Source organism: Poeciliopsis prolifica, unplaced genomic scaffold (genome assembly GCF_027474105.1).
Source record: "Poeciliopsis prolifica strain line A6 unplaced genomic scaffold, Auburn_PproV2 SCAFFOLD096, whole genome shotgun sequence".
In the NCBI taxonomy this organism is placed as follows: domain Eukaryota; kingdom Metazoa; phylum Chordata; class Actinopteri; order Cyprinodontiformes; family Poeciliidae; genus Poeciliopsis; species Poeciliopsis prolifica.
In genome coordinates this window covers 764465-791683 of record NW_026562471.1, presented here as the reverse complement: position 1 = coordinate 791683, position 27219 = coordinate 764465, and the positions used below count along the sequence as shown (strand labels likewise).

At 39.6% G+C, this 27219-nt stretch overlaps 1 protein-coding gene across 3 annotated transcripts in view; it reads left to right on the top strand.

Moving 5' to 3' along the window:
* The window catches only part of grik2 (glutamate receptor, ionotropic, kainate 2), a 303200-nt gene that overhangs the window by 94277 nt on the left and 181704 nt on the right, over positions 1-27219 (top strand). For all 3 annotated transcript variants that reach the window (XM_055023183.1, XM_055023180.1, XM_055023182.1), the window contains exons 3-4: positions 7534-7701; positions 8850-9107. In XM_055023183.1, the coding sequence (XP_054879158.1) occupies positions 7534-7701; positions 8850-9107 (426 nt within the window). The remainder of the gene's footprint in view (positions 1-7533; positions 7702-8849; positions 9108-27219) is intronic.

Here is a 27219-nt window from a genome sequence, read left to right as displayed (position 1 = left end):
TGTATTGTTTATTCCATGATGCATGACTTTGTGTTTTTGTGTTAATGATGTAATTCACTTTGAAATGCCTTGCTGCTGAAATGTGCTATTCAAATAAAATTTGATTTTGATTTGATATATACTGTATATATGTATATATATATGTCTAAGAGTAATAAGCTCAAAATGACTAGACATAAACAAATGAATAAATAAATGACAAACAATCACATGCAATATATTGATCAATAAATAACCTATAAATGAGTGAAGAAATTTTTTGAATCAATTAGCACAGACTTGGGCATTGTAAAGCCTGATGGCAACAGACAGAAATGACTTTCTGTGGTGCTCTGTGCTTCACTTTGGCAAAATGAGTGTCTGGCTGAAGGTGCTCCTGTATCAGGCCAGCACTTCATGGAGCGGATGAGACTCGTTGTCCAAGATGGTCTGCATCTTGGACAGGATCCTTCTTTCTGATACCTCTGTCAGAGAGTCCAGCTCCACTCCAACAACGTTACTGGTCTTCCAGATCAGTTTTTTCAGCCTGTTGGTAGCCTCCACTTTCAGCCTGCTACCCCAGCACACCACAGTATACAGGATGTCCCTGGCAACCACAGAGTCATAAAACATTCTAAGCAAAGTCCGGGAGATATTGAATGACCTCAGCTGTCTCAGAAAGTAGAGGTGACTTTGACTCTTCCTGTTCACAGCATCAGTGTTCTTGACCCACTCCAGTTTTTTTTTATCAATGTGGACACCCAGATATTTATAGTTCTCCACAATGTCCAAGCTGACCCCTGGGATGGTAATAGGGGTCACCGGTGCCCTGATCCTCCTCCTGAGATCCACCACCAGTTCCTTAGTCTTTGTCACATTGAGCTGCAGGTGGATCAGTTCACACCATGTGACCAAGTTGTCCACGGTACTTAGTCTCATCACCATCTCTGATACAACCAACCACAAATGAGTCATCTTACAACTTCTGGAGATAACAAGTCTCAGTGCAATAGCTGAAGTCATATGTATAGAGTGTGAAGAGGAAGAGAGAGAGGACAGTCCCTAGTGGAGCTCCTATGTTGCTGACAAAACTGTCTGACAACCAGCATCACAGGTGCAAGATCTGTGATCTGCCAGTTAGATCACAGATCACAATCCAGGACACAAGAGGGGGTCCACCTGCATCACCGTCAGTTTTTCACCCAGTAGAGCCAGACGGATGGTGTTGAATGCACTCGAGAAGTCAAAAAACCTAATTCTCACAGTGCTTGCTGACTGGTTCAAGTGAGCATATCTGCTGTTCAGCAGGAAGGTGATGGCATCCTCTACTCCAAGTTTGGGCCGGTAGGCAAACTGCAAGGGGTCCAAGTGTGTTTGGACCAGAGCGCGGAGCTGCTCCAGGACAAGTCTTTCCAGGGACTTGATTCTATCTACAGGATAACAGACATTTTGACTACAGTTACATTATTACACTTTAATAAAACAATAACATTTTATTTTTGCCCTTTACTGTCCCTTTGAAGTCAACAGCAGATTTCAGACATTTACATTGATATATGAACAGTCATTCAGTTTGAAAATGTGTTGCAACTATTTCTTTTTCTCACATTTAGACTTGCTAAACCCTGGAAATCTAAAATCAACTTGAATCAGCGTGTTTATTGGTATTTATATCCACATTCAGTGTAAATGTAGCTTTGAATTCTGTTGAGCTTTGGAGTTTGTCATTCCCCAAGTTCAACATGGCCTTTACTCACTCTCAGAGAAGGATTAAGAGACTAGCAGACAAATAGATTCTTTCTCTCCAGACCAAACAGCAAGAGTTGGCTGATAAAATCACCAAATGTCACCCTTTGTCTTCTACACAACGATTTGCAACTTTCTGGAAAATAACTGTAAATAGTAAAAAATGTGTCAGTTTTAATTATGCTTTTTTCAAAACACATGTTTTTAGTTATCAGATTAAAGTTATGATTTCCCAAAAGTTGTTCCAAAACAACTGTGAAAGCCTTGGGCAAGAAATCAGTTGCAACTAATGTGTCTCACATTTAAATCATTTAAGCTTTTCAATATTATATCTTGTCTTCTCAGTGTATTTCCTCTTGATTAATTCTTATACTACTTCTGTGTAAACATTTGTGATTTTACATAACATTTATGAATATCTAAAAGAAAAAAGGATCAGTTGTCATAACCTCTCTCCTAACTCAACTCAGCACCATTGTTATAATATTTTTTTTTAATCTGTTACTGCGTTTACAATGTTTGGTTAATATTTTATATTCAGGAAACATTAAGCATTTAGAATAAGAAGTATCATTTTATTTAAAAAATTTCAATGTTTTGGAGGTTGGCCATTCCGTATAGCTTGTTTTTTACGGTCTGTGCTTATGCTCTGTCACCTGCAGAGTTAAAAAAAATATTTCTTCTACAGATATAGGCTGGATTGATACTACTGGTGCATGGCCTGATTAAGATGGAATCTGTCCTCCAAGGAAAGTAGTATGTCTATAAATTAAGCCCATTACGATTGATTAACTTAGAGTCAGCAATGTGTGATGTATTTTATTAACCAGCAACTCAATAAAATATGATATGGGATACTTGTAATCACAGTACCTTTTGGAATACTTGCAGGGCATCATTTAGTACAAAACCAGATTCCCCCAAACTGCTACAATAATAACAAAAATTATGTCTTAATTCTCCTGATCATATCTGTTCAACAAATTTTCCTTGAGAGGTAATACTCAAGAAGAAAGATTTTTATTTTTATGAGAAAACAATTGCATTAATTTTAAATTAATTAACTAGTTTCAATGCAAAAGTAATTGTTACTTTTGACTTCTGACAGTTCGAGGAGTTATCAACATTACATTTGTTTTTTAAAAAGTTTGTATAAAAACTGATGACATCAAAAAAGTATTGCAGTGGTGATCCAACACTTTGTTGGATCACCACTGGAGTTTAATCCTAGTGACCATTTTGTTCTTGGTCACCTCAGACTTGTTTTTATAGACTAATTATTTTTGTTGGACTGGAAGATTTAAGAATGTTATTAATAACATTCTATGGATTTATTAGTGGTGCCTAATAAATCCACAGCTCTTTTTAATTGTAAGGTTCTTTACATTTCTGCTTTGTCAAAGTCTATTCTCTGAGAAGCACAGGAAAGCAGCTTAAGGATGACCTGTAGGAATCAGATCCACTTGAGATATACTCTGGGATTTTTAGAAATAATTTGAGTGACAATGTATATATCACATTTAATCAAGATACTGATCAGTTATCAGTATCTATAGATTACAATTGATAAGGCCATATAATAGATACATTTTTAGGAACTGATTCTGGAAAGAACTGACTGATTTTCCCAACTGTATTAATTAATTGTTTTATGCACAGTTTGGATGGTTTATGCTGATATGAATGTTATATAAAAATTGCTTCTTTTGTGTCTTTCACAACTGCCATCCAGCTTTATAGAAGCTTGATAGAAACTCCTGGTACTCTGTACTTTAACAACTTAATTTTAAAGTTTAACAAAAAAAAAAAAAAAAACAAGAAAAAGAAAAAACTTTATACAGAGTGATTTAATTGTTTTCTGCCTTCATTCTGTCTAGTATTTTTAGTCTACATAGTCTTTTTTTCTTTAAATGATAAGTTTATTAAAAAGGTTTTAGTTAAAAGCTCCAAAATTACTGGTGAAATCACTGTAGGGAGCATTGATGAGAGCTGGTCTGCTCTGTAGTAATCGCTTGTGATATGGGGGACCTGCAGTACTCCTTCAGCCTTTAGTGATGTGAACAGATTTCATTTTGGCTTGAACAGAGCTCTCCAGTTAAGTGTTTGTACTTTGAGTAAATAAAGGTTGGCTCCTGGGTTGCCTCTGACTGACACTGAGCCAGAAAAACCAGGCCATAGGGCTAACCCAAACAAAACACTTCCATCTGTAAGCATTGCTCTCCACGACTCCCAAAAGACCTGATTGATCCACAGGCCAATCAGAGTACATTGATCACATATTCTGCCTCCCTTCTACCAGCTCCTTTATACTTCATTCTAGTACATTCATTTACTCCCTGTCAGAAGTACAGTGTTCCCCAGGAGGGTCATTGCTGTAAAGACTCACAGTTTGGCAACCTTTTCTTTTTACAGAGCCTCATTTGGAAAAAGCTGTTGTGGTGGATTTCTTCTAAAACAGAAAATGTGCTTACACTTCTATAATATAACCTTATTGTTTTTATTTATAATTTAATAATAAAAAACTTAATCAATATTTAGTTAGAGATTATGAGCCATGAGAAGAAATTCTCATGCCAGCATTAACAGTCTGTGAAAGCCCCATATATGTTCACCCTCTGATGGTGAGCACCACATGGCACAGCTAAATATGCTGCTTAAGCAACATAATAATCATTTATTAAGAAACTGTATCATTTTTAAGTTTGGTATACACTGTTAATCTATTTGCTGGGTGAGTCAATGTGCTGGACTATAATATTAGCAGACAAACAGTTTAAATAGTTGACATTTTAACGTTCCAGGCAACACAAAATAAGTTACAAACCTACTTTTTACTGCAACTGCAACTGTCAGAAAAATGACCTTTCACCTTTGCAACATGTCTTCCCCTTATCTCAAGACTAATTTTTCTATCAATCTACTGTGATTGTAGATTGACAGTGTAGATTGATTGTATTGTAAATAAAGGCCACTATTAAAAAGATATTCTTTATAAACAATGAACAAATCTTTCAAGAGAATCCACTTTCAGTCAATTTTCCAACATGCCACATGACAAAGGTTTTGTTTCAGTTTATTTATTTTGCAGTGTGCAGTGTTGCTAATAAAATTCAGACTTCATTTAATTGTTCAGATAATTTAGATAAGCTAACTTGTATAAGAAGTTAGATGCAGTTGAAACTTGACTTTTGCATTCACTGCAAAAAAGACACGTACACCGCTACAGTGCGTGACCTCTATTATATCCCTCTTACTGGCAGTCATTTGAGTGTGGTGATTTTTCTTCTTTTATGGAAATTCAGTTCTAAGAAGTTTGTTTGAATGTGCCTTTAAACTGTGTGAAAACCTTGCAACAAGAAATCATTTTTTTTCCCTTGGTAAGGTCTCTATGTGGTTCATAATGGAGTGTGATGGCTCACAAACACTTTGAAACGTGCATAAATCTTTCATAGTGAGACTGTGGTGGTTTATATTTGTGATGGATGCATATCAGTGGTGCTGACAGTGGTGAAAGCATGTTCATTACACAGGGCCAGTGCAATTGTGTGGTTTCTAATAATCTGTGGGGGAATATTTCTGCTATGTTCCAACAGCACACATTTTCCATCTGAAAGCAGAATTTCATGTCTTTTGTTCTCAAAAGGTTTAATATTTTTGCTTACATTTTTATTTTGAAAGCAGGACTTGATGTCTTTTACCTCAAAACTTATAATGCCTGTACTCAAAACTTATCCTCACGCTCTGTTATAATCTCTGCTTAGATTCTCTGCTCGCCTACAAAACATTAGCAGTGTCTATATTCAGAGTCTGCGTCCTTCAAAGGACGGATTTGTAGACTGTCTGGGTCATAGTGTGGTGACAAGGCCTTTCTGAATTCAAAGACTCTTTCAAATGTGGTCTTCACATGCATCCACCTTTTCACCAGATTCGAAGGATGGGTCCGGTGTATCCTTCATTCCCCACCATGTCCCATAATTCATTGTGGGCCCAAATGGGCAATTCAGCCTTCGAACAGCTCCTTTAGATTTCATTCTAGTACATTCATTTACTCCCAGTCAGATGTACAGTGTTCCCCAGGAGGGCCATTGCTGTAATTTGACCGTGAAGTGCATCAAATTATTTTGTTATAATTTTGCTATATATTTTGCTATAAAATGAGGCAAAAATATAAGTATGTAAGTCTCACATATCTGCTCGGTTCTTCAATACATAACCTAATTGCACTATTGCTCCAACATTTTGGGAGATGTCTGTACCTAAAGCATTAATAACCAGCTCCCCTCGCCAGCTGTCAGCTGGCTGGGCATTCCAGGTTCAGTTTACTGGCAGAGAACGCCTGATTGTTATAAAAACTCCTGCTAGCTTTCCCCAGCTTTCCCCAGTGAAGTTAAACACCGATATTATTCAGAGAGGTAATATCTAGTTGTAAAATGTTTGGTTCACTAAAGTATTTCATTTATTTCTGACCAAATTGGTTCTTCAAACAGAGAAGTTTTATTTTACTGTAATGTCTTATCTGAGACATTACAGATAATATTCTCCAGCCTTCAAATCTGGAGAATATTATATCTGGAAATGAATTATTTGCTTATATTTATTCCTGGTGAAAATGTGCAATACATGTTTGATCATTTTAGAATCAAACTAAAAGATTGCATTTGTTTTACAATGGAATACACTTTACTATAAAAGGTCAAGAATAATACATAATTTTGGCTTTGTTGTTCTTTTCTTCGCGACTCTCTGTTTCACGCTGTCACAGTTGCTAGGCAGCATGAGTTACACTGAGGTGGTGGGCAGGGTTAGTTGGTGAGGGGTAGACCGGTCCGAATTCAAAACTTTTTTCTTTCAGTCTTTGTTCATTCGTAGTCTTTGAATGACCTGTCCTTCATTGACCTTCCAAGGATACAGACCTTGAATTTGGACACGGATATTTTCTGCTTGGTTTTGAAACAGAAAATGCACTGTCGCTTGGCAACCTCCCCGCCAACAGAATGAAAGTATTGTTCTGTGTGTGTTTGTTTCCTTCTAGCGGGTGTACTTGTGTGGCTATCAATTGTAGCAACCTGCACCACCCACTTCAGCAACCGCTTCAGCTTTCTGCTCCGGGTTACACTAAACATCTGACAGTAGGCAGTAGTTTGTTCACCCAACCAACTCCCTCCATCCAATGGCTGACGCAGTTTGCTACAATCGATAGTACAAACACACGAGAAGGCAACAAACACGCCACGTTATTACAACAATTTAATTCCATTGGCTGAGAGGTTGCCAGGTGATGGTGTCAAAAGGTGGCTCCAAAAACAGGCAGAGAATGTTTTGTAAGTGAGCAGCGAATTCTGCAAGTGAGTAGAAACATGACAAGTTTTGAGAAGAAAAACATAGAGTTCTGCTTTCAGAAAATGTAAGCAAAAGTATCAAATGTTTTGAGAACAAAGACATGTAATACTGCTTTCAGACTGAAAATGTGTGCCCTGGAATTATGGCAGAAAAATTCCCCCATATTATTTTAGATTGTAAGTAATTTATTCACTCAAATGTTTTGGTTTTTTTACACAGCTGGATCATGGCTCGGGTTGTTGCTTATTTTACAACTTAAAGATCTGGAGTCAAATCTCGATTGGGGGCGTTTTGTTAAAACTTATTATGAAATGTTTTAAGTTGCAAACCAGAAATTTTTATTAGTCTGTTCTTATGAGTCCAACTGAAGTGTTTCACCAGTTTTTATAGTGTAACAACTGGAGTTGATGATTGAATTTCTTTTTATTTGTTTTCAACAGCTTATAATTCTTCTGTTTTCTTTCACAGGAGGGATATTTGAGTCCATTGAAAGTGGTCCTTCGGGTGCCGAGGAACTTGCCTTCAAATTTGCTTTAAACACAATCAACAGGAACAGAACCTTACTGCCAAACACTACTCTCACCTATGACATCCAAAGGATAAACATCTATGACAGCTTTGAAGCCTCAAGGAAAGGTATGTGTTTATAGTTAGAAAGCTTTATGGGCTGAGATTATGCTCATTATGGTCAAGCAGTGAAACTGTGCTCAGTTGTGGACATTTGAAAACAGAAAACTGATTAGCTTTTTCTAATTACTCATTATCTGCCCATAAATATGTGTATGTATTTGCGTCAGTGTGATATTTCGACTCTTTGCTCAATGAAAGCCCACAATATTCTGTCTTGATGACTTATAGAAGTCTCTTTTATTAAATGTGCTCTGAAAAATAAAGCTAATACATAGATAGATAGTTGTTTAGGTTTCACCCAACTGCACTCAAATCATCTCAGGAACACTTTCAACTTCATGTCATGGAAACAAATTCAACCTTGAATTTGCTTCCATGCAGCATTTCATACATGCTGCAACAAAATATAAAACAAACACTGACTGTATTTATTTGAGCAATTAAAATAATCCTGCTTATGGCCCAGAATATTATTGCTTTTTGATGTTCTTCCCTTTATGGGGTAAAACTGAAACCTACAGCAATGTTAGCTGGCTAAGAAGCCAGTTAACATTAGACCATGGCCAGATGTAACAGACATGTTACAGACATGCTACTTTAGACTTTAAATATTAAAGAACTCCTTTAAATTTTGCTCTAAGTCTCATTAGTTTTCATTCCATAACTTCCTGAACACATAGTCTTCTTTCTTGGAAAGAAGAGAACTAACAGAAACCTAAGAGGGTGAAACAGGATTTCAAAAGGGCAAATGTGGAGAAGCATGAGCAATTCCAGAACTTTCTTTTACATTTTATACATTTTTTTATAACTTCAACTATTACAGCTCTTATCTTATGTTAATGCCTCATGAACTTAAGATAAGAGAAATATATAGTACAGATAACAAATGTCTTAAGATGCCCCTCATTTGTTTACTTTCTTTACAATAGTTTACAGTTGGACTAGGTTAAAATCCAATGAAAAGAAACTCTGATGTCAGAAATAATGTAGAATTTTGTTTTCAATAGATTCGTTTTAAATTTGTGTAAAGGCTTGGTACAACACAACTTCTGTAATAGGCTAATAAATCTAACTTAACAAGTGGAACAGTTTTAGATTGTAAATGTTCTGCAAAATACAAGTATATCACTAATTACTCTGTTTCCTCTCTTTAGCTTGTGACCAGCTTTCTCTTGGTGTGGCAGCCATCTTTGGCCCCTCTCACAGTTCCTCTGCTAATGCAGTCCAGTCAATTTGCAATGCTTTGGGTGTCCCACATATTCAGACCAAGTGGAAGCATCAAGTATCAGACAACCGAGACACCTATTATGTGAGCCTGTTTCCAGACTTCTCCTCCCTCAGCCGGGCTATTCTGGATCTAGTCCACTTCTTCAAATGGAAGACAGTGACTGTGGTTTATGATGATAGCACTGGTAAGAGTATTAACATGTCCTCTTTTGCATTGGTTCCCAGTATTAATCAATTTTTGAAATTTTTCTAGAGATTATTCTTAATTGCTTAAGTTTTTTCCAGACTAAATGGGAATATGAGTTCCAAATATTAGTAACGAGTAGTTAACTAGTGAGTATTTATAATTCACACAATAAATTTTAAAAACAAATACATTGTATATATTCTTTTTAAGCTTACTGTCACGTTCTGTCAATAAGCTTTTAACCCACATTCACAATCAATAAGTGGACTGAATGGCTGAATGACAATCAATGTTTATTTACAGTATTTACAAGCTTTCTCTGTGTGAGCCTGTTTCCAGACTTCATGGGGGGATTTGGGTTCAGTGATGCCTGGAGATGAAACTAAATTAATAACTGAAGGTTTGGGTTTGACAAGGAAATTCTTTGAATGAGGAAGTTAAAAAGGTTTGTTATGATTTGGAAGAGGAATATGAACAATGGGGAGAAGTTTTAAATCTGTCGGTGAGATCATAAATGGTCCAGTTTGCCATATAAGGTTAGAATTAGGGAACATGGAGTTCAAAGGGCAAGAGAGTACCAGTACAGAGGGATTATCAGGTGAGGTCACGTTGTGTCAGCACCCACTGTACTGTGCATGTCGCCTTCAGAATTCAAGTAAGAATATTTTATTCTAACTATTTAAACCATTTACAATTAGGCTAATAAAATAATATACAACTCACATCCACCATAGATCACTTCTCTTTGGCAGGTGCAACTCCCACACAAAGCTTTATTTAAAGTTGTCAGAAGTTGTTTTTTTGAAGCACAGATTCACTGTACCTCACACTGCCGACCATTCAAGCCGCTAAATTTTTGATTCTGAAAGCTTACTTTATTACCCGCCTTGATACATGCAGCTACATTTTCGTTATCCCTCTAATTATGACCAAAATATGAAGAAATGATTGCATCTTATATCTCCTTCATATGAATATTAATTTCTTTTTTCAAACTAAATACTTCCATTTTAGGAATGGTACCCTTTTGCTCACCATATATATTTAGAGGGACTCGACATATCAATAACTGATGATCTTACCTTGAACAAATTGCTTTAACATTGCTGGAAAGTAATATCCGACTTATTTAACAACTCACCTGCATTTAATACTAATGGTCCATTACGATGCATCTCATGTCAATTTTTTAGAATAACTTATTTTGTCACATTGTGATAAACAGTTGCAGACAACCCTAACCCTAGCTAATTGTAAAACAACACAATAAATATGGGTAACCATGGTAACCAGTGAGCATCTGAAACTCTTTCAGCAGTCATGCACACTCACTGTATTTACAAACAATCAATCCCTCTATAGATTAATCACCAGATGCCTGATGCTTCTCCAAAATCTCCTTATATCCAGCATCAGGCCTTCAACATTAAAGCCATGGATGTACTAAAGGTTACTAATCAAATTTGATGCATTAAATGCATCGTTTTTCTTTCTTTCAACATTTATGAATTGGGTAATTGATATTGTATTTTTTAAATTACTATTGAAATTATGCCACGTTTTCTGATATAAGGGATTTTTAAAATGTCTTACCCAGTTGGAAAGCTGTTTTCTTCAATTATACTGACGCCACTCGAACACTGTGTAGGTCTCGTTTTGTTTTTTTGTTTTTTGGGTTAGATGGCCACACCATCTAACATGTTATCGGTGCTATAACATGTTAGATGTCATACAGCAACACCAAGCTGATAAGAATAACTCAAAACTTCTTGTTAGCGACTAATAAATATTGATCCTGTAATTATTTTGCAGCCCTTGTAATAGGCCTAAGTGAAATTATAATGATAAATTATTATTATTATAAGTATACTCACAAAAACACTGCATGAAAAATTATTTAGTAACAGAGACTATTCATATTTGCCTAATTACTACAAACTAATATAGGAGGTGGCAGTTGATAATATATTGAGCCGTTTGGGAGCCAAAATTGTCTGTTCTTTGTTGAAAGGCCAGCTCTCTGAAAAGAGATCTTCTCAGTGGCTTTTACCGCCATTTATTTGTAAAATACTGAACATCACTCTGATTAGCTGTTGTGTTAGTAGGTTGTCTTTGACGGTGAATAATTATTAATTTCTTAAGGCTAAAATTTATAAAAATAATTCAACATTTCAGTCTCAGTTTTACCATATATAGCATACCCATACCATACACAGCTGCATGGAATAGAAATTCAACTTCTTTCAAACAAAGCAGAGTTGAATGAAACTTATAGTTACACTTACAATTTGTTGAATACATTACTTACCTAACAAATTCACTAATGACACTAATAATGATTAAACTAAGACTGCTAAAGATAAAATACTAAAATCTAAAAATAGACAAAAATAGAACCAATAAAATAATGCAATGATGTCACAGTTCAGTCTGAATTGTGAGTATTAAGAAATTTATTTCAGGAGGATTTTTGAGTTTATTAATTACAGAATAAATTTGACATAAATATACTGTCTTTTCATCATACAGCAACACCAAGAATATACAACAAGAAATAACGGCCAAACTTGTGTTGTATTCTGCATAAATTTCCTTATGCGAAATTCTGAGCAAACCAGAATCCAGATTTATTCATTTGGCAAATCAATACAGTACAGTCAGATGTGTTTTGGATACAAAACTCCTAAGCAAGGAGTGACCTTCTTCCACTAGTGAAGAGAAAGAGAAAGTCTTTGTCCAAGGAGTGGGGTTTATCCCGGGTCAGGCCCCAGGGGTAGCAGCTTAAGAAGGGAGGCCCAGACTTCCGTCTCCCCAACCACTTCTTCCAGCTCCTCCAAGGGAACCCCAAGGTGTTCCCAGGCCAGCCGGGAGACATAGTCCCTCCAGTGTGTCCTGGGTCTTCCCAAGGGACTCCTCCCTGTGGGTCGTGCCTGGAACACCTCACCAGGGAGGCGTACTGGAGGCATCCTGACCAGATGCCCGAGCCACATCAACTGGCTCCTCTTGATGTGGAGGAGAACTGGCTCTACTCTGAGTCCCTCCTAGATGACCGAGCTTCTCACCCTATCTTAGAGGGAGAACCCAGCCACCCTACGGAGAAAATTTTTTTCGGCCGCTTGTATCTGCGAGCTTGTTCTTTCGGTCATGAACCAAAGCTAATGACCATAGATGAGGGTAGGAACATAGATCGACCGGTAAATCGAGAGCTTCGCTTTTTGACTCAGTTCCGTCTTCACCACAACGGACCGGTACACCGCCCGCATCACAGCAGACGCTATGCCAATCCACCTGTTGATCTCCCGCTCCCTTTTTCCCTCATTCGTGAACAAGATCCAGAGATACTTGAACTTCTTCTCTTGGGGCAGGTCACCCCCAAACCTCCTCTTGACCCGGAGAAGGCATCCTATCCTTTTCTGGCTCAAGACCATGGGCTCGGACTTTGAGTCACTGATCCTCATCCTGGCCACTTCACACTGGGTTGCAAACTGCTCCAGCAAGAGCTGATGGAGTCAATAGGACCACATCATCCACAAAAAAACAGAGATGCATCCATCCATCCATTTTTTAATACTCTTAAGCCTACTGGGATCACCGGGGGGTCAGGGGTGCCTGTCTCCAGGGGGTGAAAGGCAGGGTGCACTATGACTTGGTACCATTATCATAATGCAATAAGTCCAGTCATAAAAAATATCTTGCTACTAAATATTCCACACTAAGACGCAGCAGATGAAAACTTGATATCATAGACATTCATGATCTACAAATAACATGCAACCATGATTGCATTAGTTAAATGAGGAGAATAAAGGATGCATTAATTTACCATGTCTGCCTTAGTAAAAATGCAAAACTTGAGCTGTTCATCAGAAAGCGCAAAATACTGGGAGGAGGATATGCAAAATACAATTTATTTTGATTGCTTTTTCATTGTTTTCACTGTCGTATAGTATCATGATATATACTTATTTAAATCAAATGAAATAGTATTACTATTATAGTTATTATTAATATAACACCTCCAGGCTTTCAACTTTATCTTTCTTTTATGGCTTATTTGCTCTTCAAAACTCTCCATGATGACTGCTGGCATCACACAAAATCCTAATGAAAAGTGGAAGAGCTCCACCACTTTTATCTGTAATCAACTTCAACCACAACCTTTGTCAGTTGTGCAACATGCCCACCTACGGCACATGCAGTATTTTTTTCCCACAACTTAGTACTTCTTATTTGTAATCTTTTCATATCATGCCTTAAAGTTTCAGTGATATTAAACAAAGTAGGAATGGTTGTGAATGACAGGATCTATGCCACAAAGTGACTTTGTGAAATAACAGCAAGATCAGTGGATGATGAAAGGCAAAGTGTACAGATATGTCTCATTTTCTGAAAAGATACAAACCTTTAAACTTCTGGTGTTTTTTACATAAACTCAAGAACAAGCTGTAGAGATCCTCACGGATTCAGTTTTCCATGGCCAAGTAGCTGTATCAAATTCTTCAAAAAAAAGCAGATGGAGTGCAGTAGAGTCACAGATGTAATCTCTGGGTTTGGAAGCTTCCTGGAGGACAGAACATGTCTAATTGCCCTGACTTCAATATGTTTCTCTTTGTTGCTGTGAAGCTAACTCTGAGTGCCTCAGCATGCAAAGGCATATCAACAATTGGCATTTGCATCCTGTCCAATACAGAAAAATTAGAAAATGGAAGGGGGGGAAATCATTGTAAAGTTCAACAAATATCTCTGTGGTCTAGATCAGTTCAGGCTGGAAACTGACAAACCACTGGTACCATCAGAGCAACAATAATGTTCCCATGATGTGTCAGTGTCTTCTCATGAGACTCACGAGATACAAACCTGAAGCAGTATATGTACCAGGAAAAATGCTTGTTGTCACCAGTGCTCTGTCTCAAAGCCCCCTGTCACATGACAAAGAAAAGATTGACATGCACACAGAGCTGGGCAGTTATGTGGTGTAATCCAAAGCATCCCTGCATCACCATCCAGGAAGCACAGTCTTCGAATGGCCACAACAGATGATGGGGGAAGCATGTGCTGGTGAGGTCAGACAACACCTCTGTGGTTTTTCACATCAACCACCAGGGGGTGGTTGATGTGGGGGACCAGGTCCAGGAAACTGTTTCACTTGACTCAGCGGCTCTTGATCTGGGCAGTCCCACGCTTGGCCAGCCTCAGAGCAGCCTACATCCCCGAGCAGAACGTGTCGGCCGATTTTCTATCCCATCAGAAGTCGTTTCCAGGTGAATGGAAACTTCACCGAGAGGTGGTGGAGAACATCTGGAAGGCTTTCGGCAGGGCGGAAAGCCTTTCACTGTCCCCTTTGGTTCTCCTTGGATGACAGCGATCCTCTGGGCCACAATGCGCTGGCAAGCGACTGGCCCCGGACCCTCCTTTATGTCTTTCCACCGTTCAGCCTACTTTTTCAGACTCTCCTGAGGATTCGTCATCAAGGGCAAAGGGTTCTGCTGCCAGCTGGCCAGCTAGGACTTGGTTTCTCCTTTGCGAGCTCAGCTCGGGCTCGCCAATGCGTCTCCCCTCCAGGAAGGATCTTCTTTCCCAGATGGGGGGGGGGGGGGGGGGTCGGATTTTGCACCCTAACCAGACCAGCTCCAACTCTGGATTTGGCCCCTGTAAGGCCAGGGTCCACTTTCTCCAGATACACTGGGTCGTTAGGGCATACAATGGCTAATGTATGGGCACCATCCACTTGAGCTGTCTATGCTAACAAGTGGGCGGCCTTTGCGACCTGGTGCCATGATAATAGGCGGGATCCGGTGCAGTGTTCGGTCTCTGACATACTGACTTTCCTGCAGGAATTACTGGATCGGAGAAGGTCTCCATCTACCTTGAAAGTGTACATGGCTGCCATTTCCTGCTGGCATGTCGGGCTGAATGGTTGTTCGGTAGGCTGGGATAAGGATGTTGTGCTATTTTTGGCATTAGATCGGCGTTTGCACCCATCCAATCATCCTGTGGCACTGGCATGGGACTTGACACTCTTTGTTCCCTCCCAAAGTGTGCGGGGGAATTACAGGCTCTCTCGATAGCTGAGCCCCGCTGCCGGTGGAATCCGGATGGCTCAGGTGTTACACTGTGGCCTGATGTAGCATTTTTCCTAAGGTGTCACTGGCAGCAGGCAGTACCCAGCTGCATCTTGAAATGCCCAGTTTCCATCTTGAAAACCGGTGGCTCCTCTGAGCCACTGTGCCCTGTTCGTGCCCTTGAGGCATATATCAATGTCACGACATCCTTCTGAAAGACAGATAGCCTTTTTGTTTGCTACGCTGGCTCACGAAAGGGTCAGGCACTTTCTAGGCAATGTCTTGCACACTGGGTGGTGGATTTGATCTCCAAGGCTTATGCATTGCAGGACCAGAGGCTGCCAGCAGGTGTGAGGTGCCACTCTACGAGGGGAATGTCGACCTCGCTTGCAGCCATGACTGGGGTGCCATTGGGTGTTATATGCCGTGCAGCCTCCTGGAAGTCACCTAGTACCTTTACTCGGTTTTACAGAGTGAATGTGGCTGCACCCCATCCCCTTCAAGGAATTATGGCGCAGCATACCCCGACATTACATTAAGGTGGGTAGTGCGGTGGTTATCCCTTGGGTGTTGCCAATTCCTCGTGACCTTGTTATGAGTCATACAGTGCTTGAAGCACCGCCTCTGGTGGAAATAGAATGAAAGTTACTACTGTAACTACGGTAACCACCAGCCAAGTAATTCAGAGGCTTAAAGCAACCTTTGCTAGGTTTGGAATTCCAGAGGAAATTGTGAGTAACAATGGACTCCAGTTCTCCAGTGCAGAATTTCAGCTGCTGGCAGGGAGCTAGATTTTACAGACATCACATCTAGTCTTCACCATCCACAGGGAAATGGCAATGCGCAGAAAGCAGAGCAGACTGTGAAGAGGATGCTTCAAAACAAAGACCTCTACTGGCTCTCATATCAACTTGATGTTCCCCAACAGGAGTCAGTCCAGCAGAACTTCTCTTGGGGAGAAAAATTATAACCACACTCCACATTACACAGTAACATTCAAGCCAAATGACCCAACAGAAAAGTTGCGAAACAGAAGGATGCATGTGAGAAAGCAAACAAGCTTTCTATTACAACCATCGTCATGGAGGCAGGCCTCAACAGTTACGACCTGAAGATAGATTCAGAAGAGATTTGGGGGACACAGCAGTTGTTCTGAAGGAGTCCGTTACTCCAATGTCCTTTCTCATCAACACACTGGCAGCATCAAAATCATCATCATCTCAAAGCTGAAGGAAAAGCACCATCTGCACAACCTGCTTTTACTGTAACTGCTGAGATGGACAGTCATCACTCTGGAGTCTGCTTCTGTAGGTTCAAATGACTGTGAAAATAAGAAAATATCCAGTGAGCAGCAGTTTTCTGGGCACAAATGACTTGTTGAAGCCAAAGATCAGAGGAAAATGGCTAGACTGGTTTGATCTGATAGAATGGCCACAGTAACTCAGATAACCACTCATTACAACTGAGATATGCAGAAGATCATCTCTGCATGCACAACACATCTAACATTGAGACAGATGAGCTACAGCAGCAGAAGACCACACTTTGTGCCACTCCTGTCAGCTAAGAACAGGAAACTGAGGCTACAATTCAGAGGCTCACCAAAGTTGGATAACAGAAGATTGGAAACATGTTCTCTGTTCTGATGAGTCTTGATTTCTGCTGTGACCTTCAGATGGTGGGGTCAGAATTTGGAGTCAACAACATGAAAGCCTGCATTCATCCTGCTTTGTGTCAACGGTTCAGGCTGGTGGTTTTAGCTGTATAACTATATTGATTCTACGATATTTATTGATTTTTTTTTTTCCACCCTTGGAAGGTATTGAATTTTCATCCGCGAGTATCGATACGTTAAACCACAGGGGTCCATAGACTTAAACTATGTTTGTGACGATGTAGCGACAAGACTCCACCTCCCCCAGTCTCAATTTCAATTTGTGCTTAAAGTGCTCAGTATAAACTACATACCAGTTTTTAAATTGTGTTAATAGGCCAAGTAAAACTGAAGTTATGCTAAAATAAGTAAACTATACTTTTCTGAATGTCAGAAAAATGTCAAAAACTGGCTTTTCCCTTTATGTGAAAGGGAATGAGCTTCCATATGTTAAAAAAAAAAAAAAAAAAAAAAAAAAACTAAACACAACATTAGATTTCTTTGTTTTTGGAAATGTCAAAACTTCAATAAATAACGATGGGCTGTATTTTGTTGCTGGGAAACGAAGTAAAGTTGCACAAGTAACCATGAAAGAAAAGCGGAACGGAGTAGCGGTGGGAACGGAACAGTGGCAAGAGCAGTGAGATTGTGAAATTGATGCAAAGTTTGTATATTGGAGCGACTACATGGCATTCACTTAGTAATTTGTTTTTAGCTTAGTGGTTTCTGTTCTGTGTATAAAGAATATAAGAAGCCTTTTCCCCATAGTCCAAAAGACATTTTTTACACCAAAATGCAGTTACTGTATGTCCAAAAGAAAAACAAAAGTGCAATCATTTGTATATTGAGAGTCTGGAGCACATGTGTCAAACTCAAGGCCCGGGGACCAAATTCAGCCCGCTGTAGCTTTTTATGTGGCCTTCCACAGACTAGACTAAACACTAGTCTGTGGAGGTGTGTGATTAAATATTATATTATCAATCACATCAATGCAGTTTTTATCTGTTTACTGCCAATTTATATCAATCAATCCCTCCATTTTCTTGAGAATTTAGTTGATGTATGATTTTAGTCCATGATTTATACAGCGAGTAAATAAACAGTCGCATTTATTGTTAGTTACTGAAGGGACTGAAAAGATCTACAATAATATTATGTAATTTTAAGAATTCATTGACATATTAACAATTTGTGAACAGGTTTTATCAACACATTCTGGCAAAACCGGCCCTTTAAGAGCCTTCATGATCTTGATTTGGCCCAAAACGAAAATGAGTTTGACACACCTGGTCTAGAGGCTGATAATCTCCCTACTCAGCTCCTGGATCACTGTTGAAACTTTGAGTTTTATGTCAAATTCACATTAATTAAATGACAGAAACTAATTCTCACACTGCATCTTTGATTCATTTTGTCCAGCTGTAGACTGTTAAAGTCAGAGTCAGGTATTGTGTGATTGGTGCTTTTAATCAGATTTCAATTAATTAATCCAACTGTATAGAACACAAAATGTTACTTTTAAAATTTTTCAGAAATATGAAAAACTGAATAGATCCAATTGCATCAAATTGCATTGTTTGCCAAATATTGTGATACATATCGTATTGTGATCAGAATATCATATTGTACCGTGAGATTATTGTATCGCTACACCCTTACTGGTGGTGGTTCAGGCTGATGGTGGTGGATATTTTCCTGGTACACTTCGGGTCCATTAGTACCAATTGAGCATCATGTCAACACCACAGCCAACCTGAGTATTGTTGCTGACCTCGTCCATCCCCTTATGACCTCAATGTACCCATCTTCTGATGGATACTTCCAGCAGGATAACACACTATGTCATAAAGCGTGAATCATCTCAGACTGATCTCTTGAACACAACAATGAGTTCACTGAACTCCAGTGGCCTCCACAGTCACCAGATCTCAATCCAGTAGAGAATCTTTGGGATGTGGTGGAACAGGAGATTCACATCATAGATGTGCAGCTGACAAATTTGCAGCAACTGCTTGATGCTATCATGTTATATGGTCCAGACTCTCTGAGGAACATTTCTAGGATTTTTCTGAATCTCTGCCACAAAGGATTAAGGAAGTTCTGAAGGCAAAAGGGAGTCCAACGCAGTATTAGTAAGGTGCACCTAATAAAATGGCCGGTGAGTGTATATACGTATGTATTGTACCATTTTGGCTTAATCACTGGTCAGAGTGTGTTGTTATTTCAACAAATGGCCTTTTTTGAGTCTGTATGAGTGTGATAAGAAATGGTACACCAGCAACATTGAAAACCATAACCTTGAGAGGATTATCAACAGGATTTTGGTGAAGCTCCACAAATACAGGACAGTGTCAATGTATAAACAGCCATTACATACAGGTGCAAATGCGACATTCCTTGTGTCAAATCAAATCACTTTTGAACCACAGTGTCTGTGTCTCCTAAGTTTTCTTACAGATGAAAGTAAAACTTTCATGTAGTTTGGAAATCAAAGTCCCAGATCCAGGAGGAAGTGTAAAGTGGGATTCAGTCCATCTTGTTTAAAGTCCATAATAAAATTTTCTTTCATTGATGGTTAGGTTACCATGTCATCTGATGGTTTTGGTCTACTAGATTTTGTGAAGGTGGCGCACTGGGTTCGATTCCCGGCCCGGGGTCTTTCTGCAGAGTCTGCATGTTCTCCCTGTGCATGCATTGGTTCTCTCTGGGTTCTCCAGCTTCCTCCCACAGTCCAAAAACATGACTGTCAGGTTGATTGACCTTCCCAAATTCTCCCTAGGTGTGTGTGCGTGTGTGTGTGTGTGTGTGCGTGTGTGTGTGTGTGTGTGTGTGTGTGTATGTGTGTGTGTGCGTGCGTGTGTGTGTGTGTGCATGGTTGTTTGTCCTGTTTGTCTCTCTGTGTTGCCCTGCGACAGACTGGCGACCTGTCCAGGTGACCCCGCCTCTCGCCCGGAACGCAGCTGGAGGTAGGCACCAGCACCTCCCGACTCCGTTAGGGAGAAGGGTGACCGGAAAATGGATGAATGGATGGAGATTTTGTGAAATCCACATCAACACATCCATTTATCAGAACGCTTCAGAGCACTTGTTTCACTTTGACTGGGGGAGTCTCTACATTCAGGAAGGAGGCAAGGCATCAAAATGTTGTCGAGGTAGATTTATTTAAAGCTACAGGTCACATTTGAACCCACACCCATTCCACAGTGAGACAAAGAAGCTGGCTTTTATACTTTGAGCAATTCCAACACTCTTACCAGGTAAAGGGGTGACAAAACAAAACAAAAAATAATTTACACAAAACAATATATAGTACCAATAAATATTTGCATGCATGCAAATCATTAGAACTAATCTAAGGTCAATAAAAAATTTATTTTAACTTGCTATAACTCTTCAGAGCATTACCCCTATTAATTGAAAATGGTATGCTCCAGGAACTTTTTAACAGCACCTGGAGGATTTGTCTCCCTTTGCTGCTCCACTCTGCTGAGGAGACACACCTGAAAGGTAAGGCTCATACAATTAACCTCAAATTAAAACAAATTAACATTTCCCCACATTCCCCCTGTCCAGGGAGTGAGTTCCTCTTTCAGGGAGAGGAACTTCTCTCCCTGAAAGAATGTTTAACTAAATGTTTAACTAAATGTAACTGGAATAAAGAACTGAAACAAAAAGCATTTGTTCTGTAAATAAATAAAGTATCAATAGCCATTTATTAGGGATGGAACCCTGGTCTCCATCACAACTTCATGCATGCTTCTGCTGACAAACTTTATGGAGATGATTTTATATTCCAGTGGGACTTGATACTGCCAAAAGTACCAAAAACTGCTTCAGTGACCATGGAATTCCAGTGCTAGCAGGTTCCATTATAGAGGTGTTTCTCAATTAGTTTCTGTTATGCCCCCTAGAAAACATACACTCATAAATTTCTTACCTTCCCCCCAAAAGTATTAAAATACTACCTGATGGTATTTAATTGTTTATCTGTACAAACCACTGGTACCAGCATGCTGCACAAAATCACCTAATTATCAAAGCAGAGTAATAAACAGAGCTCATTTTGTTGTTTTAAGTCTTAAAATCATCTGCACTTTACCATAATTGAACCTGCTGCTTCTTCTTTGATGTGGTTGAGTGCCTTTAGTTAATTTTAGTTGTATATATTATTATTATTATTGTGTGTTTGTTTATTTAATATTGTATATATTTGACTTTTTGCACGGGAGTTGCAATAGAAATTTCGTTGAATCCTGTTCAATGACAATAAATGCTATTCTATTCTAAAACATTTTCTAAGTTCAGTTTATTAACTCAGTCTGAAATATTTAATCAAGATGATGTGATACTCAACAGCAAAAAAAGTACATGGTATGTGCATGAATAAACCTAACACTGTCATGCTTTTTTTTAAACTGTATAGATCACTTGTTAGGTTCATATGCTTAATTGTTTTCACACACTAGTTCATGATGTAGCGCTAAAAGAAAACTATTCTATTATTACTTTATCTAATAATTCTGCTGCTTTAAAAAAATTACTAACATCTGCCTATACCAATGTAAATCCAGTTATGTCATGTATCCCTAATTTTGTCACTTAAAACAATGATCTAAAATCTGTAATGTGAGGCATAACACTAAAAAACTTAATCTGCATTATTTTTTCTATAAAAATATACTTGGTGAATAAATATAGGTCCAGGATTAGGGGAACCAATTTTTCTGCTCCTTCAGGAAAAAATTGATTGCTGATCCTGCCACCTATGTTAATTAAGTTGTAAAGTGGACATAGCTTGGGTGAATAATGGCTTGATTTTCTGTCTTAGTGACTGGAAATGAGATCCTAGTTTGTCCAGGCAGCAGCTTTACCTTTTCTTTGTCAAAGACAACTCCCATTGAAAATGGAAAATTAGTGCAAACACATAACATGTGAGGTTGGATTTTTCTTTTGTTTTATGCAGTTTTGTTCAGTGCTGGGTGTCTTCTGATGTTCAGAGTTGTGTGTTTTCATATTTTAACATTTTCTCTCTCGCTATTTGCTTCCGTCTACCATAGCTGCTTTTGAAGAAATGGGGTGATGATATTCTATTTCTCCTTTCTTTTTACAAAGCAGAGCGAAAACAAGCAAATCACTAACCCTAATGGTTCTTATATAATAGCAAAACTGAGAAGGGATGTGTTACAATACTCTAAAGATATAACACCTACACAGTCACCTAAAACATTGGTGCAACTGCTGCTGGGTAGTTTGATTCGGCCATAAGGGAAAAATAGGTGCTGGAAAATAAAACTGTCCCAGAGAGAGGCACTCTCTTTTGCTGTTTAGTGACACTTATTCCTAAGTGTCTCTAACCATAAAAAACACTTTGGGCATGTCACAAAGAGGGAAAAGGTCATCCGCACAGAAGGAGTCTCACTCCCACAAGGAACAATAGCAGACTTAGAGGACAGTTACAAGTACCAAGGTATACCACAAGCAAATGGCAACCTCGATGAGGCCACAAGGAAAGGAGCCACAGCTAAATACCTCCAACGAATAAGGCAAGTCCTGAGAAGCCAGCTCAACGGCAAGAACAAAATCCATGCGATAAACAGCTATGCCTTGCCAGTAATCAGATACCCTGCTGGAATAATTAGCTGGCCAAAGGAGGAGATAAAAGCCACAGATATTAAGACTAGAAAGCTACTAACCATGCATGGAGGGTTCCATCCCAAATCCAGCACCCTGAGACTGTACACGAGCCGCAAGGACGGAGGCAGAGGACTAGTGAGTGTGAGAACCACTGTCCAGGACGAAACAACTAAGATCCATAAATACATCAGGGACAAAGCCTCAACAGACAATGTGCTCAGTGGATGTTTCAGACAACAGGGAACGGAGGTTGAGGTGCCAGAGATACCATCATGGGAGGACAAGACCCTACATGGGATGTACCACCAGCAAATAACCCAAGTGGCTGATATCAGTAAATCCTACCAATGGCTGGAAAAAGCTGGACTCAAGGACAGCACAGAGGCCCTCATCCTGGCCGCCCAGGAACAGGCCCTAAACACCAGAGCAATAGAGGCCCAGATCTACCACACCAGACAAGACCCAAGGTGTAGGTTGTGCAAGAAGGCCCCTGAGACAGTCCAGCACATAACAGCAGGTTGCAAGATACTGGCAGGAAAAGGAACGACATAACCAAGTGGCAGGTATAGTGTACAGAAGCATCTGTGCAGAATATGGACTGGAAACCCCAAAATCAAAGTGGGAAACACCCCCAAAGGTGGTGGAGAATGCCAGAGCTAAGATCCTATGGGACTTCCAGATCCAGACAGACAGAATGGTAATGGCGAACCAACCAGACATTGTCGTAGTGGATAAACAGAGGAAAGCCGTTGTGGTAGATGTAGCAGTACCAAGTGATTGCAACATCAGGCAAAAGGAGCACGAGAAACTGGAGAAATACCAGGGCCTCAGGGAAGAACTGGAGAGGGCAGTAACCCCCAAACTGGAGCAATGGCTACAACAGATCCCAGGAACAACAACAGACATCTCAGTCCAGAAATGGACAGCCAGGATCCTTAAGTTCCCAGGTCTCTGGTAGAGGACTCCCTTCTCACCCACCGCGGGTGGTTCTTATCCTCTGAGCTCGGGTCCTCTACCAGAGGCCTGGGAGCTTAAGGGTTCTGCGCAGTATCTTGGCTGTGCCAAGGACTGCACATTTCTGGAGTGAGATGTCTGATGTTGTTCCTGGCAGTCACCCCCAAACTGGAGCAGTGGCTACAACAGATCCCAGGAACAACATCAGACATCTCAGTCAAAAAATGTGCAGCAGTCCTTGGCACAGCCAAGATGCTGCAGGACCCTCAAGCTCCCAGGCCTCTGGTAGAGGACCCGAGCTCAGAGGATAAGAACCACCCGCGGTGGTTCTTATCACCGTATTATATATGTATTACATACATACATATATACATTTCCCCACACCAATTAAATGCTAGTGAAATGGGGAGTAACACTATTCTGTAGTTAAGCTATAAAGTTGATAATCATACAAAAAAAAAACTAGGTGAAATGACACCTAGTTTTTTTCTTCTTTGTTTTTGAAAACATGATTATCTTGTTTTTCTAGGCAGCATGGGTTTTGTCACTGTTATTGTCTGACTGCTACTAATAGTGACATCAAGTGTTAAAGCAGGAATTAACCATTTCATTCCAGATACAGACGAGTTTGTAGTCAGGTAAAAGCCAGCTTCTCATGCTACACTTTGCTTTGTCCAGGTGGTCTGGATCCTTGACTATTTAGAAACGATTGTTGTGGTGGCGCAGGGGGTCAACACGCCCCACGTTTGGAGGCCTCAGTCCTCGACGTGGACGTCGCGGGTTCGACTCCGAAGTCCGGTGACCTTTGCCGCATGTCTTCCCCCCTCTCCATGCTCTTTTTCCTGTCAGTCTACTGTCAAAAAATGCGAGCCACAAACGCTGATAAAAACTCTTTTGGGGGGAAAAAAACAAAAAACAATTACTTTCCAGAGGCATGGACTCTGTTTAAGCTTTAAATGTTACCCAAAAGCTAACATTCTGGAAATTCCCAGTTTGATAAACAACCATCCACCACTGAGAAGAGGGACGTGCTTAGCTGAGCAAGATGGCTGTTAATATCAATTCAGTATTCCTCCGCTGCCATTCATAAAACTATAGGCAGACTACAATTCTAAAACAGTGTTGAAAATCATTGTCATCATTAACTACTTATATTTATTCACTGATTGACCTGATTGAAATTCAATTGGAGAAATTTTGCTTAATTGAAGAAAGCCCAGAGGAGGTGAACAAAGATTGGAAGGCAATGGGCAGATTAGAGGAGGTTTGCTTTATGGCCTGTGAGTTGTACCATTTAACTTTTAGTGCCAAAAACAAAAGTGTGTATATATGTATGTGTGTGCGCGTGTGTGTATATGAGAGCTGAGAGGCAGGGTACACCCTGGACAGGTCACCAGTCTCTCAGGCTGCATATAATTCACTCTTATTGACAGTAGACCCAAAATATTTAATCATATTGATGAGGAAAGAAATTGGATAAGGATGGCTTAGAATTGTCCTAACTCCCATTCCTCTTCCAGCTTACATGTATCAATACACATTTTAATATCTGAGGGAAAAAAAGCATCATAGCTGCTGGTCATTCTCCACTCAGCTAATTACTCAAGTCACGGATAGCTTGACTGCACACTTATTAAAATACTACGCTAGTATTTTAATAAGGGTAAAATACTAATCTTGTCCAAATTTCCTTTGATGGGCATTTTGTTATGGTCAGACACCGGGGAACAGGGGTGGGTTGTGCTGTCTAACAGTTTGTGGAATCACAAAGAAAACTCATAAAAGTGCACACAGAGTCTGCATGTAGTCTCATGTAGTTGTACAGAGTCCCAATTACCCCATCTCTTAAGATGGTGGGAGGATTAATAATACTTTTTCAACAACCAACTTTATTTCTAAACAAAAAAAATGCAAATAAATGGGATTGTAGTGTGCCTAAACAGGCATGGAGCAAATGGGGAGAAACTCTGCTCCAAAATCTCCTAACCCCAAATTTTTTTCTGCTATCATAACAAAAGGATTTATACCAGAGGAGCTACACTGCATGGCTCAAAATGTTAATGGTTTTAACATTTTTAAAACAATAGTAAACCCTTCTTATTCGGCTTGACAATTTTAGATGTCCCTTTTTGTCTTTGGATTTCCATTTTAGCTCAGTGTCTTACTTACGAGCAAAAATACCTTAATTGAGGTGAGTGAGGCCTGGAATGCTTTAAATATTGACCTTGATTATTAACTAACTTCCTGGATGAGTCCAATATTAGAGAAAGTTTGTGTGGTCTCCCTATCCTGGGATAAGTGTGCGGGTAATGGCCTTTACTCAAGTTCACAGGAGTCCCAAACGGCTTCGTAATGGTTTCCAGACTGACAGAGCTTAGTGGCTTGATTTCTCTGGTACTTTGTGAGATGCCCTTAAAGTACCTGCCAACCCCCCACTTTACAGTTGCCAAACAGGTTCTAATTTTGTGATTTTGTGATTCCCACTGGTCTAACCTGTGTGGGTTGAGAAATCTTTTAGGATCTAGTTTTGTATTTTTTATGGGGGGTTGGTTAACCCATTCATTATTCTGTGTTTGTCTTAGTTACTATTTTGCTTAGCTCAACTTTGGATCTGTTTTATTTTAGCTGAGGCTGCTTTTAGTTTTTTTTTTGGTTAACATAATATGTATTGCCTGTCTTTTTTGTGGATCCCGGGAGCCAATACTCTTTTGTAGGTTGTTCCTCAGACCCTGAGGCTTTAATGGGAGCCAATCACCAGAGATGCTATACCCAGGACTCTGGGACTTGTACTCAGTTTTCTGGCTTCCAGACTCTTGCTTTCTTTGTCACCTTTTTCTTTATGAACATTTTCACTCCTTCTTACGGGGACAGCAGCAGCTCACCTGAACTCTTCCTCAATCTGTCCCTGGTCACGTCTCTCTCATCATCCTCTGATGACAATAAAGCCCCTGAATCGCCAATTCCCACTGCTTGCCCGCTACTCAATCTCCTCCAATGGTCAAAGTTAGTGTATTAATTAACATATCGATTAGTTTGACAAATTTTATGCACTTTTTAGCTTTTGTCGTAGTTTTATTGGCCCGCCCTGTCTCATATCCGCTCATTTTCTCGGACTTCGGTTAGCAGCAACCAGAGCTATTTATAACCTTAGAGGGGAGGGGTGAGCCAAGGAGGACTGAGGGTGACAATGGTGGGTGCGTTGCTCCAATTTACATGCCACTTCATACTTTTACCTGCATTTGGCCAGTGGCGGCTGCTAAATTCCACCTCTGCTTACCAATTTACTCATGGTTTCTGTCAAGACATTCAGACTGGCATTGTGACTTTCTTGATATATTCGCATGAAAATATTTCCAAACTAAAGTTCTAAATTAAGTGAATTATTGGAGAGAATTATGAATTAAGACATTAATGTGCCCACACTGTTAATACCCAGACCTGCTGCCACATTGCATTCTAATCTATCCTATGCATGCTTGCATATCTATATCTTGTCTAAATGTGAGGAACTGAAATACTTTGTGAGGCATCAAGTTCTTTTTTATGTGCATCTCTTTTAATGCACCCTGATTCTGTATAACTTGGAATAGTGTCTAAAACTTCCAGTGTTGACAGTGGATGAGGCTTGGGCTGATGAGCTGACTGCAGGTGTGAATGAAGGGAGCAGGAGACAGACTGAGAAGAGGGAGAGAGAAAGTGGCACAAGGGTAAGGGAGAGCACACAGGGGACATACTTCTAATATTTCAGAATAATTGGACTAAAGAAACATAATAAAACTAGAGTGACATAGAACATAACTAGAAAC